This window comes from Thunnus thynnus, chromosome 13 (assembly GCF_963924715.1).
Source record: "Thunnus thynnus chromosome 13, fThuThy2.1, whole genome shotgun sequence".
In the NCBI taxonomy this organism is placed as follows: Eukaryota; Metazoa; Chordata; class Actinopteri; order Scombriformes; family Scombridae; genus Thunnus; species Thunnus thynnus.
In genome coordinates, this window is record NC_089529.1 from 7888742 (window position 1) to 7910827 (window position 22086).

Here is a 22086-nt window from a genome sequence, read left to right on the forward strand (position 1 = left end):
CAGTAAAAGTAGTGATTTGGTCCCTCTGACTGATATATTATTATATATGACATCATTAGATTATTAATACTGAAGCATCAGTGTGTAAGCAGCATGTTACTGTTGTACTTGCTGGAGGTGGAGCTAGTTTGAACTACTTTATACAGTTAGCTAGTTTAGTCCAGGGGGTCAGGCCCCTCCAAAGGGTCACCAGATAAATCTGAGGGGTCATGAGATGATTAATGGGAGAAGAAAGAAGAAAAAACAACGTTCTGATACACAAATCTGTGTTCGGTGTTTGGACATTTTCTCTAATCTTTGATTTTTGGTGAAATATTGGATCATATGAACATTTATTGAAATGAAACCACGTGAGAAGTTTAGAGAGAAAAATCACTATTTGGTGGAGCTGTTAACAACTCATAGACATCTGAAATGTGACCCCGACTACACACTGCTTTATGTAAGATGTCAAAAGCCAAAAAGGTTGGAAACCACTGGTTTCATCTTTAACAATGTGTTGTATTTTAAAAGCTTGTTATATTATCCATTGTGTCAAATCTTTCCCTCTGAAATGTAGTGGAGTGGAAGTATAACGTAGCATCAAACAGAAACACTCAAGTAAAGTACAAATACCTCAAAATTGTACTTAAGTACAGTACCTGTGTAAATGTACTTGGTTACTTTTCACTTCTGGTGATGGTTAATGATGGCATACTGGGACACTTGAATAAAACAGAGGCATTATTGATGTTATTAGTAACACCTGTGCTTTTTCCTAGTATGACAAGTCAAAATGTGAAAAAGGCCTGTTATATAGCAGGAACCCTTCATGCTAGGTCAAGGGGACAACTGAGCTGCTACACCACCGTGCTTGCTGTGACATTTATCTAAAGCACCCTTTGAAAAAAACGCGGTCTATTTAACGTTTTAATACTCGCCCCCCATTTTGCACGCTAATTAGCAAACATGCTAAACACCTGCTGCTAGCTCACCTGTAACAGACGTGTCTTCAGGACGGCTTTGTGAAGGAGTAACCAAGACTGGCTGGTGTTGCTGCCATTCAGAGATTAACAAACATAAACTTTAAGCTGGAAGTTAAGTTTATGACTCAGAAATTTCAGTCTTGGTGAGATGCAGAGGATAACTACTTCATTTCAACGCTAGGTGAGTTTGTATTTGGTGCTTGTGCTATCATGAGTCCTGTATTTTCTCTGTTCACTGCTCTGTGTATATGTTTGGTAAAATGGCTGCCAAAGCTGCTGGGTTTTGGCTGTTTACCAGAGAGTTGCTTGTGGTTTTGCTTTCTTGGCTTCTGTAAGCTCCTAATTTGTGCTCTTTATGCTGCTATCATCTACCTGAATCTACCCTAGTGCAGTATTTTTCTTGGTTTTAAGTGTGAATTAATTTCTTGTAGTGTTTTTTTTCTTTTGTAGTGAGTTGAGTAACTAATTTTTTACTCCAACATGACTCAAAAGTGTTATGAGCTGAATTATGACATCTTTCTTCTCCGCTTGTTGTTGTTATTGTTGTTGTTGTTGTTGTTGTTGTTTTGGGCTCTCTAATAGAGAGTAATATTGTAAACCTGTTTGCTTTTGGTGTGTAAATGTGACTGTTGTCTTGCACTTCCCTCACATAGTTATTTTCCTGTAATATTGGCTTTATAGGAAACTAAAGGTTTTTGTGACACACAAGGTATGTGGCACATTCACATTTTCTCCACAGACTTACGTACTTTAGCTGACAGAGGACAGAGGATGGCAATAGCTTTGTCACTGTCACATAATAGCTAAAGTTGTATGGCTGTGGCTCTGGTTGTTATGGTTACCATGGCTGTGACATTAATAGGTGTAACACTAATTACTTGCAGGGATTGTGTGTGTGTGTGTGAGTGTGTGTAGTGAATTGTCATGGCTGTGCTTGTAGTGAAGCTATTCCTGAACTCCTGTGGTGTATATTGGCAACACATCTGTCATATCTGAAATACAGGGTTCATAACCTGGTTCACATCTGGCTTTATGATGCTTTTTCAGCTAATGTCATGGGACCTGTGAAGAACAGTTGCGCTACACCGCGGCCATATCCATAGCAATAGCAATGTAAACAGCCACAGTTACATCTGTTACCCTAGCCCTCATATCCACAGTCACAGGTCGAGCCACAGCTTCAACCATAGCTCACCTCACTGCCACATATATAGCCAGTTACAACTGTGGTCACATTCAGTGGCTGTATATTTTCGGACCTTATGAAAGGAACCAGCAATAAATACATGATGTGAAGTGCCCATAATTCTTCTCTTCTGTAGAATCTGCAGAGCAGATCCCAAATTGGCATTGTATTATAACACTGAAGGGCTGACCAACACATTAACCTGTCCTATGGATATAGGGGCTGGTAAATTACAAGGAATGCAAAACGTATAGCGTGGTAACGTAAAGTAATTCAGAAAGGAAAAAAAACAAAGACTATGACCTCTCTTCTCTGTAATATCTATCTCAGCATTAGAGAAACATTTCAGCTGGTTTAATTAAACTCATATATAATGTACTGTACTTAGGGTCATCTGCTGCTTAACAACACAGCGTAACATTACATAAGTAGAGATTGTCTGCTTCAAGCCATGAATTTTTCGGAGTTAATAGTGTCCCCCTCCACTCAAAAGTGAGTTTACTTTGCTGACGGTCATCAGGCAACATTAGGCTTGACTTAAACATTGCTTTCCTAACTCTGTAAAACAACATGTAACAAATAAATACACAGATATAAATGTACTGAATTGTTATTTATCAAAATAATGGTATCCGATATCAGATTGGCCCATTGTCACCGATACCAGATCCAGCTGTTTGAGCCAGTATCAGACCTATATCTGATATCAGTATCGGTGCATCTCTAGTTACTTCATTGTGATGTTTGAGCTTTACCGTGCAGAATGATGTACAGTACCAGTCCAAAGTTTGGACACACTTTTCCATTGCTTTGAATGAGAAAGTGTGTCCAAACGTTTGACATGATCGTGTATGTGTAAAGTCTTACACTATAAAGTATTCATTCATCTGCTGAAGTGGGAAGGTTTCTCTATGCTCACCTTAAATTTCAGTTTAACATGTGTACCTATGAGCATGATTTGTGGGACAACTAGTCTGGAGCCAATCCCGGTCCAGTTTGCAACTTGCACAAGAGTGGTGTGGAAACTTGAAGCCTCCAGTGCACATACACCGAGAACGGACTTGCATATTCATAGATTGTGGATTTTCCCATAAATACGAAGGAGGAGTAGATTTAATTTTAAGGATTTTAACAAGGTAGTTAGGCTTATTTTGTGGAAAAACATATTAATTACTATTCAAAGCAGAGTATCTTTATATATCTTAAAACATATCTGGAGGGATCTGTAATAATTACTAACTGCATAGATGACATGCCTTTGCCTGTTGCTGCATATCAGATGGACATCTGGGTTTAGATATTTCCATTTCAGTTGAATAGAAAGCTTTTTCCCTGCAATGTGTGGAGGTGCTTTGTTAGGCAGTGGCGGCCAGATGTCAGCTCCTTACATAATGTGGCATCAGGTTGTATAATGTGATTTTGGAGCGGTAGAGTTTATTGTCATTCTGCTATTTCTGCTGTGCTGAACTTGGTACAGGGAATGATAAGGCCAGGGCCTACACGGGAAACTTGTACATTCTGCATTCATATGAATCCGTTCCATGTGAATTGGCTGACTGAAACGTTAAGAAGTGTGTCTGCACCTTTTGAACTACATCTCAAGTGCCCCCTAGCTAGCTGCAGCGTAATGGTGTTATTCCCTGTGCACAACTGCATGTCTTTGAGATTGAAGACTCCCCCGAGAAGCTTTTGGTGGACCAGACTATTACTGGACGTGTCTCTGGCCCGCAGTATTCTCTGTGATGTTTTTCATTAACTGAAATCAGCAGTGCATTTTACCAAACACTCAGTCACACTAACAGACACATGAAAGCACTTTATCTTTATTCACTGTAAAGAACAGCAATTCCTGGACAAAAGGATGGAAACAATTTATCAGTAGCCCCACAAATAAACCTCAGTAATAGAAAGGTGGACACTTCTTTTTTAAAATGACAGTTAACAAAGGTTAAAAACAAAGGGGGAAACATCTTTTTGTCTGACAGGATTGCCCTGCATCACCCTCATAAGAACAAAGTCAGCGAGAGATCAGAAAGCAACTTCTTCCATTCCTGCAACATCCTGTTTTCACATCAAGGAGAGGGCCAGTGTTAACACTTTGAATTCAGTTTCTTCACACAGCTTACTTCAGGTCACAGAGAGAAGCACGTTAGCCCTATTTGCATGAACAGTGTTAGCTTCCATTGACTTACTGTCATCACTGAGGCCGTCTGTACAGTTAGTTTGTACGGTTAGTACAAATTACACACTTAAACAATTGCATTGCACTTTTTTCATGCATGTATGACTTACACAACTGTTAACTTGGCATATTTTTAAAAATGAAAGCAGGCATCTTGTGCGTCAGGTTGCTGCCTATGTGGAGAAAGCATATTTTTGGGTATTATATCCAGGTGTTTCACCCAGTTTCTTTGACTGTACACAGACTATACGTGGATAACTTTCATCATTTTTTATGACACTACCTCTCATATAATTCGTACTTCAAGTGATGTGTATCTTTTTGGAATTGCTTTGTGTTTTGAATATGTCTAAATAACCATCATATACCACCAGAAAAATAATTCAGTTATTTGTATTTAAGATTTGTGTCAGTATTCTCACTCTGTCTTGCATGTTACACTGTCTCTGAATAAATAGAGCTGTTACCCCAGTAGAAGACAGCTTTTACCTTGATTAAATATAAATGCGTACAGGTCTTTCATCTTACTATGATAAAATTCTCAAATGTGTTTTTTTTTTTTTTTTTTTTTTTTCTGTTTGAGCTCAGGGAGCATGAGCACAACAGTGGTGCAGCACACAAACACAAAGCACTATATGGTCCTAGAGCTGGTATGAACAATGGCCACTAAATGTGTAATGGATTGTTTCATTTATCATAGCAAGCAAACAACCTTATATGTCCATGTGGGGAGCTTTAGAGAGCCAATTTTCCCCGGCGTGCTGAGGAAAAATGAGGCATTTTAGCTTTAAACATAATAACGTTCCTGTGCAGTTGAAGGCACCTACAGGGCAGTCAGGATTGGACCGGAGCCAGACGGCAACAGTAACCTTCAAAGTTTGCAGTTAGCAGCACAGCCTTGTTTGTTCAAAATACTCAGTAATGTTCACAATGAAATCCTTGTGCTAAATTCACTGCTCTGCACAGACTTTAGGAGAATTTTAGTTTTTTATGATTCTTGGATCTCTTTTTGTCTGTTCCATTATGGTTTGGAGATCTCAGCTTTAGATAGATAGATAGATAGATAGAAAACATTGGCTTTGAGGATTTGTAGGTTGAATTGTGGGTGAATTGTGTTGCAGCACCTTCTGGCCAAAGTTCACCAGTGGAGCCTGAAAGCATGTTTCTATGCTAGGCTCTGCAGAAGCAAAATGTCTTTATACAGTGTAACCTCCAGCAGTTTTCATAGGAAAAACATTATGAATACCGAGGTGCAGCGTTAGATATCTGAATAGTGAGCTTATGAAAATATGTCTGGCTATTTAACCTGTTTTGTGTGTAATGCACAATAGTCCTAAATATTGTGAGTTGCATATTCATCATGCAAGATTTTACAGAAATATTACGAGCCGTTTCAAGTGGCTGTGCTTTGTATTTTGTTCACTGTAGGATGGTTTCACACTGTACTGCTTGATTTTTTTTCCTAATAAATCACAGTGTTAACAATACAAACAAAATGACTCGCATGCACAGCCCAGACAATGATGAAAACCACAAAGACAGAAATTCTTTTTCAAATGAGCCTCTAAAGGAATGTCGGATGAGTCCACCGTGTTGTAAATATGCACCTTGAGGCTTGAATGTGACCAAGAAGGGCCTTGTAACTCCAAGACAAAATACAACGTCCTCTTTAATTCCCATTTCCATTTGCTACATCTCATACAGTAAGCACATGAACGAGAGAGGGCAACATACAGAGTCCAGTCACTGAGCATATAGAGAGTAACTTCCCAACAACAACACAAAAGTCCACTATGTTCCCGGAGCTGTCTTTGTGGAGGAAGTCTTTGATCTCTCAATGCGTAGGGACATGCAGTGAAATTGCTGGAGAGAGAACACAGTGTGTACAACTCTGCTTGCAAACAGCTGCTAATTCACAGTTAGGTTTGAAAAGTGCACACAAGGTATTGATCTTGTAAGTAGCTTTGATGAATATTATCTCTACTGTACGTCTTTAAAATACTATAACACGTAGTGTTACAGAGCTCAATGTAAGACAGCGGTACTTATCCGATGTAAAAAATAAATGACGTGACATATCAATATTCACAAAAACTATTGGAATTGATTTCACAATATCTACAAATTCACAACTTAATAACACTATTCTGAGCAATTAGAGTTTTTGCCACTTAGTTTAATAATTTGTTCAGTTTATCTATTTTTCTACGGCTTTCTACCCATTTGCATCAATGCTGTAGAGGTTATGTTTTATAAAACATATAATATTTAATGCTGTACTGAATAGCATAAATATATTCATATAGTAATATACTCTTAATATACTGTATTTTATAGGATGACATGTTTCTGCTGAAGTTAACTCTGGCCCTGTGAGAAAAAGATTTACCACATGAATAATACGCCCATAACCAAACATAAATGGCAACAATACAGTAGAGTCCTGTTGATCAAAACCCCTCAAAATTTGATTCCTGAATTACCACAAACTCTTCTCCTTTATATACCAATTGCACATGCCTTTTCTTCAAAATACTGTTTCATTACATTTTTTAATTAATCTAATGCACCCTTTGAAAAAAAAAACTCAATTAATCACATGGTTGTATTGAGTCCTTTTTTGCACTACTGCATATTTAGGTCCGTTCATTTATCAGTCAGTGAGCAGTTTGGATGACAGAGATTCTACTGTAGTTCAGCTGCAGACTGCAGAGGTTCTGGTTATGTGGCTCTGAAAGTGTTTTTCCCTTTTTTTACTACTAACTGACAGACAAGATATATGTGCATGAAAAAGCTAATCCTGCATATCGGGCTCAGCAAAAAAAATGGAAAACGAATTTAAACAACTCGGACCAATGAGAAAATGGGTCAAAGTGGTCATCTGATACACAGACTTAAGTGTTAACATACAGTAGAGTGAACATTCACAGTCACATCACAAATACAATAGGAATAGAACAAACTCTCAACAAATCTCCTGGTGAACCATTTTGTTAATGTAACTTCTATGGGGCACATTTGCTATCCTAATATGGCTAATTTGACATGTTAAGATGTATAATTTATATTATGAATAAGTAATGAGTATTGATGTATTACTCATTAAAATCAGTTCACAATGTTAATGAGATTAAATTGGATTCTTTTTCACTATGGAACGGCTCTAAACATCTGAAATTGCCATATGAATGTATCTTTGGTTACAGCATTATACAAGCTACCAGTCACATCGACTAAAGACGAGTGGGCATATTGGTAATATTCATGACTGAGATGGTTGTGTCACTCAGAGGATGGCTGTCTTTGAGGCAAGTTATTTCACAAGTGCAGTTTGAATATTCAGCGGCTGCCACTTGAACTACTTACTTACAGTATCTCGATCACATAGCTAAGAATCATAAATAAACATTAGCACTCTGGCTCATCGCATCCTGAATTAGCAGCAGGCTTTAAACACTCTGAGCAGATGTATATCATGAATCAATTCAAGACAAAATGACAGATATCGAATCTGAAAAAGAGACCCAGTGTCTCACAGTAACAGTAGTCAGAACAATGCATCAGTTCATGAAATACGTTTGATTCAAAAGGATATAATGTGTCGGCAGTATGATTTTTTTTTATTCCCTCATGGTGTTGAGAAATATGTGGAAGTATTAAAAATTGCTATTAAACAATGACACCTTCACCTGGTTTGTAATTATGAATTTAATATGACTGTAAAAATTGCACGAGTTCCTCACAAATCTACTGTTTATAGTTTCATGATTCACCAAGTCTGTCAGTTCTGTGTTCGAGTTTATAATGTGTGTATTGTTTGAATATGACAATGGTTCACCAGGAAATATTCATGCTGGTCCATTTGTGTTGCACATAACAATATATCCTCTAAGGTCCACTTTTGACACTTGTTTTGATTGTATGTATAGTTGAACGTTTTAGTCAGCGTCCAATAATTTAAAACCACTGCAATAGTGGAGTTTGTGAGACTGATGCCACCTGCCACAACATTTAATCTTAAAAAAATAATAGTAAATATCTGAGCAATTAGTTTTTTTTTCAGTTATTTCAAGATAGTGATCTACAAAACAGATGAATTATCCTTCATTGTGCTATATTTAAGTGGAACCTGTAATTACTAGTTTGAAATGTGACCTGAATATCTTTTCCAAGGTGGTGACCAAATCAAAGATTGTTTGTATTTCAACGTGTGTACATTGACTTAAACTTAAAATCTGCGTGCTGCCAAATGAGGGTTAAAACACTTTCAGAACTCTGTGGCAACCTTCAATTGTTAGCATCACATACATATGCACAAATAATGGGAGTTTGTTTATGTAGATGTTGCTGAGATTACGAGTAGGTAGGCTAATTGATGAGTAACTGGGATGAATCACACAAACATTGATACTAAGCCCTATTTCAGTGTGACAAATACCATTGTCTGTACACGTGTACAGATTGTCATGCATTAACTAATGACTGATACATTGTACATGGTTTGTGACATTTACACACCTTTTAGAGAGGCCACAACACAGTTTACTCATTCTCCTATGCTTACCACTGAAGATACAGTTTAAAGAGATGACTGCATGTTGGGGTCTTAAGTACAGTGGTCGTCAAAGAGTCTGTAATTAAGATGATGCAATGAAATATCCAGAGTGCAACCGGTGCAAAGAAAAAAATAAAAAGCAACAGAAATTGCTCTAGAATCATATAACATTTGTACCAACATGTACAAAATTCAACACATAACAGAAACACAGATGTCACTAAAACAGAAAACAAACGTTGGAGACAGTTCACACAGCTGGAGACAAATTTGATTTGAAACTTTGAAACAATCACTTGTTGACAAATATCCAGTTTGACTATTAGTTTGCTCTTCAGTGTGATCACAACAATTACATTTGGTTTATTTTGTTGTTGGAGATATCAATAAATCATCAAAAAATTCTTTTACAGAAATTACAGCATTATGCTGCTTAATACAGTCTCCAGCGTTGAAATGTGTTGGCTTTTGTTGCCTACTACAAAACACAAAAACAGTACTGCATATGTAGACAATCAAATCAACACCAATATACTTTACACAATCAAGTATAAAATGGCAAAAGTACAACATGAATTAAAATCTAGCTCATGACAAGGCAGAAATGCAGAAAAATCATAACAGAGCCCATAACAGCTACAGTTACTGATGCAGAAAAAACAAAGAAATAAAGGCACCAGAGTGCCTGCCCACAATATACATACTTAAAGAAAGGACGAGGGTCTAGTGTATTTGAATGCATTTCCATGGAAAAGTTATGATAAACTGCAATTGAGAATTTGACTTCAGTCTGAGGTAATGGTGGTAGTTTGTTATGACTGCTCCGCTCATGGAGACGCAGCACCACGAGCCAAAGCATAAATGCACACGATAATTGTTGTGTACTACGCTGGATCCTTTAATCTCTTTGCTTCATCTTTTCACAGGCAGAGGTCTGTTAACCTTCCACACTAATGGGCAATTTTACACTCGGTGCCCATGCCCATAGGCCGTGGGTGGGTGGGGCACAGCCACATACTGCAGTGTACGGAGCCCGTGGACACCAGTATGTGCTGTAATCTATATACACAGACATTGCGTGCATATGTGTGCTGTGGATGTGAGTGTGAGCGTGTCAGAGCCTTTTTATTTACGATGTGTGTATACACCAAGGCACATAGCTTCTCTGTCATTGAACATCCTCAGCCAGTTAAAACAATAAGAGCCACTGGACTAGATAATGTACAGGCAGCCCCATGGGACGCGAAAGCAATTCCAGATGATACTGCATCGGGTCTGAGCTGAAGGCCAGACACTGACGATTATTAATGATTTTCCTATGGAACTATACAGGCTGCCCCCGGCTAACGGAGCACAGTAAAGCGAGCGACGAATGGCTCCGCTGGCGTTTTCTGATGCATCACGGTGTGTCTCTGTGTGCGTGCGTGCATGCATGTTGTTAACTCGATGGACATGTCAAAACCTTATCATTGGTAATGAGCTACAATGAAATTTCGAACGCATGCTTGCCCTAACTTATTATAAGCAAAGCGCAAACATTTCAAAACAAAATGAAAACACAGTTTGACTATTCTACAAACGGCAAGCAATCAAGATACAGCAAAGGAGCACTTGGTTACTCACAACAGGGAACAGGGCCAGAGCTAAGTGTGGAGGGGTAGGGCTGAACGATTTTGAAAAAATATCTAATTGCAATTATTTTGACTGTGATATGATTCGCGATATTACAGGGAAAGATAATTTTTACACCATCATTCTCATTTTCATTGAAAAACATATTAAAATGATTATGGTGTTGTTTTTGCGGGGATCTATACCCAACAAAGATGTTTTCTTGAGTCTGTAGAATATAATATGTAGGCCAGGACGTCTCTGCAGCACAACAATATTTAATTTAAAATGGTATTTTGACACATTTTGCCTTTAACAAATCTTGCACCACCTGCGATTTGAAAATTTCAGTAGGCCATATTGCGATTTCGATAAAATTTCGATCAATTGTTCAGCCCTATGGAGGGGAGAAAAGAAATGAAACACAGTCTAATGTGAGAATGTGCTCCCTCCAAGGTCCACTGTGAATCTACTGTGTTAAAATTTGCCTTCCATCTATACAGACGTGCAAAATATCAAACTCTTAAGAAAAAACAGACACACGAAACACGCGCGCACACACATACACACACAATAAGATGTTATGGACTTGGCCTTCTGCAAACCTGTCTACCCTCCAAACCAAACCAGATCAAGCCTAGCATTTGGTCAAATTCAGTTTAGGTTGTTTGCCTTCATGATAGCGGGCTTTCTGTTGACATATGTGGCCCAGTAGCCTAGGTTGAAGATGAAGAAAAGAACTGGGAAAATGATGCGTGATATCTTGTCCACTTTGCTGACACGATTGTAGGACTTCTTGGCCTCCGTGTACGGGTCATCCATTTTATGGAGATAGGGGTGTTTGGCCGACGCTCCGGTGGCACTCTTGGAAATGGTCGTTAAACCTTGGTCCTTAGCTACGTTGATGGCGTAGGTGGTTCCAACAATGTTGAAGGTGTTGTTTGCCTTTTTGGACAGAGTCGCCGATTCTCTTCTCTGAAAAGGAAGAAGGCAGTAAAGTAAAGGTTGTCAGGAGCGAAGCACCAGACTCAACAATACTTCCATTTGAACTCATAAAGAGGAAATAGAAGCAACACCACGAGACACGACACACACAAGAACAAAACAAAAGCCTAACCATATCGTTAATCCTGGCCATGTTAGCCTGAAACGGTTCCTGAAAAGAAAAGTAGAAAAGAAAAAAAGTTTACCAATTATATTAAAATTACCCAACTTACATACTCTATTCATCAGTATCTAGCTGGAAGTACTTTTGAACATTTTACACTACTGTCAATTCAAATCTACACCATACAAATCTGGATTGCAGAAAAAAAAAAGGTCATGATAAAAATTCATGACTGAGTTATCAGGCTGGTAAAATTAAAAGTGTGGAAATAGTAACAATTTTATTTTCATCATTTGCAGGACCAGGCTGGACTGGCGTCTGATACTGCTAGCAGTAGCAGTAGCAGCACAGAGCAGGATTAGAAACAAAGCAAAATAACGGTGCCTGCAGACATGTCTGACAAACTGTATCAATGAGAGCAGCCAAGGCTCTTCAGGCAAACAGCTCACGATAAAACAAACAAGACAAAGGCTGGATGTGATAAAGCTGGCTGGAGAAGCTGTCTTCTTCCTTCTACGAGAGAAATCATTACTGTCTTTCATATTGAAATCGCAGAGGGAGACAGAGTTTTATTTGCTAAATTGGTACACTCTGGTAGCTTAACTTGCATCACCTGAGGATCCTGTCAGCCTAAAAGAGTGCCATGCCCTGCAAACGGTACATGTGAGAGAACAAGTAGGGCACCAAGATTGATCACCAGGCAGAGTTTCAGTTTCCTGTGTGGCATGCAGTGTCTAAACCCGTACTGGGGTCATTTTCTTCACACCATTCATCCCCATTGTGGCCACTTTAAGATCTGCAGCAAAACTAAGCTGTGTTTGTGTGTAATGTAATAGTGTTTTTCTTTCAGTGCTCCCTGATTTCACTTTTGTCTTGAGCCCGGCTTTAATTTTTGCTCTACTTTTTTCAGCTTTATTTAATTTCCCTTCCTTTCCCCTTCACTCCATCTTTTTAATTAGCATAACTAATGTCCCCTCTTTCCCCTCCAAAACGCTTCATGGTGGATCTCTTTTCGCACGCAGCTCATCACCGAATGTTTTGTTTGGTCTTCATCCTTTAACATTCACATACACTCACAAATGGAGGCAGAAAAATGATTTTAGATGTGGCAAGGGATGTACTGTATGTTTGCTCAGCGTGTCATTATGCATAAAACTCACAGGGAGACCACTCTTCAATGTCACATGTGACACATTGGAATAATATTAACAGCAGGTGTCACAATGATGTCAAGTTGTTGTTAAGCTTCAGACAAGCTGTCCACAGTGATGGAGACTGCAGGACTGAGGAGGAAACATTGTCAGTGTTTCCTACGCAAGGATGATCCTTCAAGCTCCTCTGCAAGAACAGCGAGCCAACAAAACTTGCAGACAGTTGATTGCATTTAACAGAGAAATGGCAAGTCGGTGCCTGAAGAGGTCCATCTTAAGTCAATTAGCACAGGGAGACAGAGTCGCACCAATACCCCCTGGATAGCCAAATACTTTCCCAGGACATTGATTCCTCCACATCGAGGCCTTCCCTGTCACAGCAGTGGCTTACTCAGCAGGAAAAGTGAACTGCACTACAATAATGTGTCATATGACCTTAATCGTAACCATCTAAAGTCTTCGGTCCCTGGCATTAGTGATGTTCTGTGCCCAGAAACCTGACAAACGAGCAACACAAAGTAATTTTCTGTTGCTACTTAGCTGGGCTGTTCTCTGCAGTAATTCATATGGTCTAATTATTGGGGAAACTGCATGTGTCATTGGGCTGTGTGCATGTTTTTTTATAAACCTAATGTGACACAGCACATAATTTACTCCCGGCCAAAGATTTTTGCACGCTATTCAAAGTCATTTGGCTAGCTGCAGGCACAAATACCCCTGAATACAATGCATCTATTGACCTTGTCTTTGTAACTTCTGCAAATTGTTGCATCAGAATTTCTTTATGAGTGTGATTAAATATCCTGGGGGTAAATGAACCTCGCTGTGTCCTGCTGTTTGGAGCTCAGTGTGTGCATGTGTGCGTGTAACCGAACCTTGTGACAGTCTGTCCCTGTCTAAGATTGGAGATGAGGTGTTGGCATATTTAATAGCCTCAAGTATGTGAGCATGTGGGTGTATGAGCGTGTGGACAACGTTTAGGGAGCCACTCTGTCCCTGTTTGTGTCCCTGTGTGTGAGGGTGTTTTTTGTGTTTGCGCTACCACATTTTTGGGAAATCTGGTAGTTGTAGTGGTGGAGTGTGATCTCATCACGGCAGGTTGTGTTATAGGTTACTTGTCAGCGAGTGTTAGTTGAACACACTTTGTAATCCCAAATTAAAGCAAACACTGGTTCCTTCAAACACTTCTACTTCTCTTTTACTTGTTCCTGTGCTTATTTTTTTGTTTCTTATTTGTCTCTCTCAGACAGCATCGATTCCTAAAACAGCACATCAAACATGTATCTGCTTTTCACCAGATATAGAAAAAATCAACTTGTCATACTGCAACACTGAACTGATAAAAGCCCTGCATCATGTGAGGATGATGCTAATATGCAATAACAACAGGGATGGTCAGTCAGATATTACCTCTTCATCTTGCTATTTTACAAAGTTTATTCCTAGTTGCAGCAGTAAGAGGAAGCTTTCCAAGAGGCAGCATAGCGACACCTCTAGCTCAAACAACAAAGGCGCGGAGAAAAGAATTCTCATGAAAAAAGGTTTGAACAAGATGCCTCAAGGAATGGTAGCTCAGGATTGTTTTTTCCACCTCAGTGAACCAAATTCCCATTTGTAGCTTCGCTTCTTAAGTTTTGTTTTGCTACCAACTAGCTGTAGCAGCTTCCTTGTTGTTCAGTAAAGTGTAGTACCAGGAGTACCAGTGTCCTGCTGTGCCCTGCTGTAATGTGACTGCAAGGAATGATGATGACAGGCTGTGTCACCACCATTTTCTAACCAACTATCGTGTCAAAATTTCTGTACAAGTAGTAATTTGTGCTGCAGGTGTGGATACACAAGATTATGAGGCATACATGTGAAACTGTGATCATTCATTGGCTCCAGCAGAAAAGCCCACTGCACAATGAGCCATTGCCCTTGCATCTGCTAATGAAACCAGCGCATAATATCTAACACAGTAGTGTCCAATCATATGTCATGGAGAACCAAGAATATGCAGGCTTTCCTTCCAACCCAACTCCCCACTGGCTAATTTCTGTAATAAGCACACCTTCAGCCAGCGAGGGCAGAGCTAATTAGGTAGATCGCTTGTCAAACAGAATGTTAGGCGACAAAAAGGGAGAAGCTCCATAACCACCAAAGTAAATTAGCGCACATTGACTCGTCTGCAGCTCACCATTTCAGACCTAAAAAAGAAGGAGCCTAGGGGCGATTAAGTCATTGTTTGTTTCCAGTAAGAGTGGTGGCTGAATCCTGGCCTCAGATGACTGTGGACGGTATTTTCAAAAGGACTTACTGAGCTAAACCTTCTCTCCTTTCTATGTAGGTTCCCCTCCTGTAGGTCCTTTTTTATTGTAAATATGTTAAAAAGGAAAAAAAGCACTTGTAGTGTGGTCCCTTTGCCTAGTAGCTCATTGTGGTGGGGAGTGTGATGGGAGTTCCATGTCTCCCTCTGTGACCCCATTCTTTTTTATCTATCATGACAACTGCGTGCTCAGCACAGCCCCCCAAGTACGCAGCCCAGGCTGTTGCCATTAAGATGAGGCATCAAAAGGGGGAAAAAAAAAAAGAAAAGGAAAAGAAAAAGCCCTCCACTCTGCTGCAATGTAACGCTGCAAATTATCCGCACCGACTGAAAAGTTCCGTGGCAGCAATATGCATTTCTGCCAATCACTCAGAGCAGCAAATGTCAAGCTATAAAAAACTGGAAGGGCTGTACTGATTGTGTCAAACAGTTTGTACATTAGTAGCAGAAAATAGATTTGTGGCACTCTGTCACAGTAGAAGAAATATGATTCTTTTCATGTTGTCTGTGGCTGATAGAAGTATTCCAGCATTTTTGTGTACTAGCAGCAACATACTGTAACAACAACATTTACCTAGAAATGACAAGGATGAAGGCAATACAGAGCAACCGTGATTTCCATGCTGCCTTACGAGTGTAACACCCAGATGGCCATTCATCCCATTTTAGCTTTACACTTTGTAATTAGCACAATTAGCAGTAATTAGCCTTAGCATTTATATGTTTCCTTTATTATGACAGTGTTCTTGTGCTGTCTACTTGATCAGATCTCTCTTAAAAATTAGATTTTAAAGAATTTAATATAAAACAAAGTCTTGCACTTCAGTTTCTTACATCTGAAATGCATGAAATACATGGCGGTGTGTTTGCCAGCTTTCTTGCTCTCTTGCTGTCAGTAATCAGTGCGACTTTGTAAACTCCACATGTGGTTCTGCAAATTGTACAGTTACTCTAAGCTATTCATTGACATTTTCTCAACATCGTGTGCACATTTGCTAAGGTAACTGATCTCAAACAACATCTGGGCATATGTTAAAGTCACTCAAATCTCAGCAGGCTATCAGCACCTGATTCTGTCATTAATGTGTACTGAAATTGGAAAATCACCATTTGTTCCTTTAATCGCTGCTTCAACAAATTTGAAGCGTATGCTACTGCTAAATGAGTTGGAGAGAAACATGGGTATTTCATACATTCAGCACAAAACAAAGTGCTTTAATCGTCCCCATTGCTTCTCTATGTCCCCTCTGATACCACCTCATGCCTCTGATCTGTTTCATTTGATGTGATCAGCTATAAAGCAGCATAGAAATCATGGTAAATCTATCATGAGACTTTTTATGTTGTTTCATCACAGCTTGAGAGAAAAGCAAATTGTTCAGACTGCTGCATCCACATTTGACAGTTCCCTCCAAATAAAACCACAAATCCTTTGAATGGAGCCAAGCACAAAAAACTACTTTGTGCTAAAATGCTCTGTACCATGGATACATAACAAGAGCTGGATAGGGCGCCGCCACTCAGCCTTGCAGCCAATTTTTTCCCCAGTGGTCACTCGCGGTATTGCAGCAAAAAAATTCCCTGCAGCCTGAAAAGCATTTTCCCCATAGACCACAACTGTAAAAGAGATGTCTAAACAACTGTTGACAGGAAACCTCCAACTGCAAACAAGGTCAATTATGACTCTTTCTATTATGAATTTTTGATCCATGGATCCCTTGAGCCAAGAAAAGTGATTTAAAAATCTGTGTCATCACAACGTTAAGTCTGTGGACTGAGTGGGAACTCATGGGTGGGGCCAGCGGGAGAAACACTACTGCGAATCTAAGAGCTACAAACCTCTTTTGGCGTATGTGCCAGGTGAGCAGTTCTTATTGGACTGAATAGGTGCCATTTTTGGTCCAGTATCCAGCTCTTATAACACATCCATGCTCTGTACCCACATATATATTTCTACTTTCCTACTCTGATGCAAGTTCACTCACAGTCCTCCGTGCGTATAAACAGCACACAAAACAACCCAGACTATTGACCAATCTGTAAGCTGTGATTTATCAGATTTCACACTGAAAAATAAAAATGTCAGCCTGAGGGGATTCATTTTAAATCATGCACACACTCACTCCTTTTTAATCACTGGGCCTTTTCAATGTGCAGACTGGATGCAAGGAAGCCATCTTTCCCGGGCAGAATGAGCCAACACTGACTTTAAGAGAGAGACTTGAACATATGCTACCGTCATAAATCAGGGCCAGTGTCTCTGGGAGTTTACCTCTGTTTCTGCTCTCACTGTTCCGCCCCACTGTCCCTGTTCCATTTGGCTGTTAATGAATAAATAAAAGCTTGCTTTATAGTCTTTATAAAGTACTCTGCGCTGCTTTAAGGAGGGAACTTTCTATCAGTGTTTCCAAAGTGCAATTTGCTCTCATCGCTCTTCCAGTGTAAAATGAGGACTTTGAGTGATCTGAAGCATTTTTACCAAGGTTATCAAAGCAAAAGATGATGGGGAACAATTAATCTGGAATGGAATAAATTGGAGAAGAGATGAGGAAAAAAACGTGTGTTGCATTTAATTTCTTAGGAAGACGTGTTTGTGTTTGTTAATGTTGGTGCACTGTGATGAATAGAAAGTGCAGGCGTGTGATATCCATTCATTTCTTGATATTAAACTGTTTCAAATAAGGAACACTCACCCTTATTTCCATGCCCTCTTTTTTCCCATCCCATGCCCAGCTGCGCTTGGTGAAGTAGTTGACTGTGGCAAACTCAATCAAGGCAGAGAAGACAAAGGCATAGCACACAGCCATGAACCAGTCCATGGCGGTGGCATAGGCCACCTTAGGAAGGGAGTTTCTAGCACTGATGCTCAGGGTGGTCATGGTTAGGACAGTGGTGACCCCTGAGGATAAAATGAAAAGATCAGTTAAGAGGTTTCGTTATTGTTTATGGTGACATTTTACTCACAGGAAGCCAAGTGACATAGCTTTCAAACAGTTTAGGTCAACCATCTAAACGACTTTTTTGGGCTCAAAGTAAAGTGAAAGCAAAGTTCATCTTGCATGTTCAAACATGAATTAGCTTCTCAATGCAATGAACCATTGTAATCAGTGTTTTGGGCTGTATTTTTCTCCTGGCTCCAATAGATGCCCTCGTAAAGCTTTTTCTAGTGGAGTTAAAGGGAACAAAAGTCTACAGTGACAAATGTTGAATACAGGTCCATTAAAAACCATGACAATAAGACCCAAGTTGTAAAAAAAAGTTCATATTTATTTTACTTAATACACAAACAAAGACACACTATTGTCCTTCACACATTTGATGCAAGCAATCTCAAGTGCAGGATTATGTGCCACGGTTGGTTTAAATTACAACCAGTGTGAAGAGTGAAAACAGATCTCCAACTACTAAAGTGAATAAATCTGGAAATTAATCCTTTGGCATATAGACTTTGAAACTTTGGCAGATCATTTCACATCCTGGCCTTTACAGTCAGTGTTGCTGGGAATGAAATGTGGCTCGGACAATGGCTGCTCATCCAACCATATCAAAGCAATCACTTCATCTGTTCCAAGCCTATCTCATCTGCTGAAAAATAGATACACAGTAAGCTCTAAAAATGAATATTGTGTTGCAGAACAGCGAGGTCAGCTCATTTCAGAGGGTCATGGGTAAGAAATTAAAATTTGTGACATAAAAAGATTGATAGGTAACTATTCACTTTCTTTAAGGACAGAGATTGATTCATTTTCAGGCACTGTGTTTTACATAACTCGGCTATATTCCAACATTTTAACTGTGTGCTATGTTTCTGTTCAATCACTGTATTTTTCCCACACAGACGGAAAGTAGTCTTTGTTCCCTGACAGACATATTAAAGCCGGTGTGTTGTCAGACTGCTTCAGTGACCACTCAGTTATTTACTGTGTATGGAAGATTAAAATTCCAGTATCGCCACCAAAATCAATTAAAGTTAGACAACATAGGAAATTGAATGTAGACCTATTTATTAACAATCTAATCTAGGTGCCAATTAATACCTAATGTTCAGGATGCCTGGGATTTTTTAAAATCAAATAAGAGATGGCAATATAATAATTCATGACTCTCTATCTATCAGGTGAAGAAAAACATTTTATTTCTCTGTATGCTCCGTCTCATAGTGTTGACACTTTTATAATAACAATCCGAGCCTGTCGGTGGCAAAAACAAGCACCTTTAATAGACTGCATTGACAGGGTGCTATTGCTCACGACGGGCAGCTGAAGCGTTCTCACTCAATACTGGACTAATTTTCAAAAATTGCTGTCCCCATTAGTCACTTAGATTGAAAGATACTGAGTTTCCCTTTTTAATGTCAGATAACTTGAGGCCATGGAGACACTTGTAATATCAATGTGGATATTCAAGTCAAATACAGGTATAAGTTTAGTTACAACACATAACAGCTAATAACTGAGTAGAAAGATCCTTCTTACAGCTGATCTATGTGGTGGTGAGAACAAATGATACAAGATGTGACCACTGCTGGAAACTGTGTGCTTCACAGTAAATGTTTCAATCATTCCACTGAGATAAAAGACACTGATTATAGCTTCTCTCCTCATGTGAAGGAAATTGTTCTCTAAAAATGGAATTTCATGTGTGACTGAAATAATTTTCAAATGACTGTTCAAGGAAAAATGGTCTTGTGTGTGTGTGTGTATGTGTGGAGAACCATGTGGAGGAGCCATGGTTATTCAGAATGCATCCTGAACCCTGAACAAAATGATGAAAACTGCCCCTTGCTGTCCATGTTATTGAACCTCCATTGCACAACGTGTGCTACAGTGTGTAAATGTGTGCTTCATTCCCAATTCAAAATGCTAATTATTCAACAAACATCAATACACATGGGTTAAGGGGTTCTTTCATAGATTATGCAGTGCAACAAAAACAGAAAGGAGAAGAGGAGGGGTGAATCACATCTCATCTTTGAGTGTGGGGTGATCTAAGCAGACAAAATGTTCTTAATGTGAATGGAGCTGGCTGGATGGACAAATTAAATCTATTATTAATCACAGTACACAGGGAGGATAACACAGTCAATTGTCACATATGTAACAGAGAAAATGTCAAATATTAAAAAATTAAATAAGGGCACAGCAGCTTACACTTAAAAAAAAACCCTTTTCACATTTAGTTTGCAAAATCTAAGATGCTCCTATAAAAGCTTGGATTTGATTAAATTTTGGTGTAATGGTGACACTGTTTTATAAGACTAGATGGCGAGGATTTGATCTTCAACCATTTCTTTAACAGATTTATTTTGTCCCACCAACTGCAAATGTTTAATTTGACCCTTTGTAATGGTGATTTTGGTGGCATTATCTCTGTTTTTAAAAAGCATGTGCCTGGTTTTATTGAGTGAATAATAACACTTCGAACTAGGCTGGCTGTTATATAGTTGAGAAAGCAGCTTAATATCCTCTTTGAGTGATGCAACACCTCCTCCATCACCTGCCACACTTCCAATTTTATTTTCCAGCTTGGCCTCTACTTATCTTTGGTTAATTAGTGTTTTTCAGTTACAAAGGTGTAAGCACAAATCAATACTGTGATAAAAAGCTTTGGAAAAAATAAATGACTCATTCATGCCCATGTGCACCTAAATGCACCATCTTATGTTTTATACATCATTATGTTAACTAGAACTTTCCTTTTTTAAACCCTCCGCTTGTTCTGCTGTTTGCTGAATCATCTGACGACGTGAACAAACGCAGCTCTGCACATTTCTTTTGCTCTTACAATTTAAAAGCTCCATTTTTGCCGGTCATCAAATCATCAGACATCAATCATTTAATGTTTTTATTTCTTTGTTTTTTTGAGTTGAATAAAAACACAAAATGGCACTCACCAAATACAGTGCGCGCAGGAACTGATTCTCTGTTTAGCCAGAAGGAGACCTGAGACAGTATGACAGTCATGATGCACGGGAGGTAGGTTTGAATCACAAAATAGCCAATTTTCCTTTTCAAATGGAAATATGTTGTCATCACTACATATTCTCCTAAGGGAGAGGAGAGAAACAGGGAGAGATGGAGAGACACACAGGATCATAATTATTAATACAGCTATGCACAATCAGGAACAACACAAGCTGAAATATTCAAAGTTAGATTTATTAAATTTAGAACATTAATGTGTACGCTTGCATCATCAAATTAGCTCATATGATTGTCTTCAGTTCCTTAGAGGAGCCATTAAAACAAATGAAAGCATTTAAAAAGACGTCATGCTTAGAAATATTACAAAGAGGTTGTCGTGTGCTCTTTGTATAATAAAGTTGGATCTATTCAGAAAAGCATAGAAAGTGGAATTTGAAAGAGGGGAAGACGTGAAACGATGGATGACATCATTGACTTGGATAACTTTGGTGCAGACTTTATAGAATATATGATTGTGCTTTCTGGAGAAAGATTTGGAGGTCATAGCAAAGGAGCAACACCTCACATACTAGAAAACTGAGGACAGTTACATATATCGGAGGAAACCTTGAGTTGAGGTACAAATGAAAAAGGTACTGCTTAATAAGATTTCTGTCGCCCAATGCCACTCCTTTCAAAATGTCAAAAAATCCATTTGAACATCATGGTCGGAGAGATAAATTGATCATTGAGGTATAAAATATGTTTTACTTTAGGAACTTGAATACTCCACTAACAATGTATCTTTTTATGTTCTGTCTCTTTCTAGACGTCCGTTGCTTGATCCCTCGCAGAGGTCTGACTACAACTACTAAAGCAAGGTACATTTTACATTTTTACATTACATTTTCGGTGCCTCCTTTTAAGCTTTGATTCTCCAAATATGGATTTTCAGTGGAGTACTCCTTTTTAAATATATATTTACATTTTCCTGTAGCTCTCTTAGCTGTAAATGTGAAGAGCCTCTGCCTGCGTCATTCTAACCCGTGATGTTGAACATTTCCTTCAGCTCAGATTTTGTCACTGATGGCAGCAAATGGACAAATTCACAGCTCCCCTA

General features: G+C 38.9%; 2 protein-coding genes and 1 long non-coding RNA gene across 6 annotated transcripts in view; 1 reads left to right on the plus strand and 2 right to left on the minus strand.

The window, feature by feature from the left end:
* Positions 1-1064, minus strand: part of LOC137195337 (transmembrane protein 164) — a 28858-nt gene extending 27794 nt beyond the window's left edge. The window contains exon 1 of the mRNA XM_067607605.1: positions 975-1064. The gene's annotated coding sequence lies outside the window, so the exon portion shown is untranslated. The remainder of the gene's footprint in view (positions 1-974) is intronic.
* The window catches only part of LOC137195339 (uncharacterized), a 67117-nt gene continuing 46085 nt past the window's right edge, over positions 1055-22086 (plus strand). For all 4 annotated transcript variants that reach the window (XR_010931110.1, XR_010931112.1, XR_010931113.1 and 1 more), the window contains exons 1-2: positions 1055-1146; positions 21796-21847. This is a non-coding gene — a long non-coding RNA (uncharacterized lncRNA). The remainder of the gene's footprint in view (positions 1147-21795; positions 21848-22086) is intronic.
* Positions 5985-22086, minus strand: part of gabra3 (gamma-aminobutyric acid type A receptor subunit alpha3) — a 98016-nt gene continuing 81914 nt past the window's right edge. Inside the window, exons 8-10 of the mRNA XM_067607606.1 lie at positions 20957-21109; positions 17757-17962; positions 5985-11474 (exon numbers count right to left, since the gene is read on the minus strand). Coding sequence (XP_067463707.1) covers positions 11154-11474; positions 17757-17962; positions 20957-21109 — 680 coding nt within the window. The 3' untranslated portion in view covers positions 5985-11153. The remainder of the gene's footprint in view (positions 11475-17756; positions 17963-20956; positions 21110-22086) is intronic.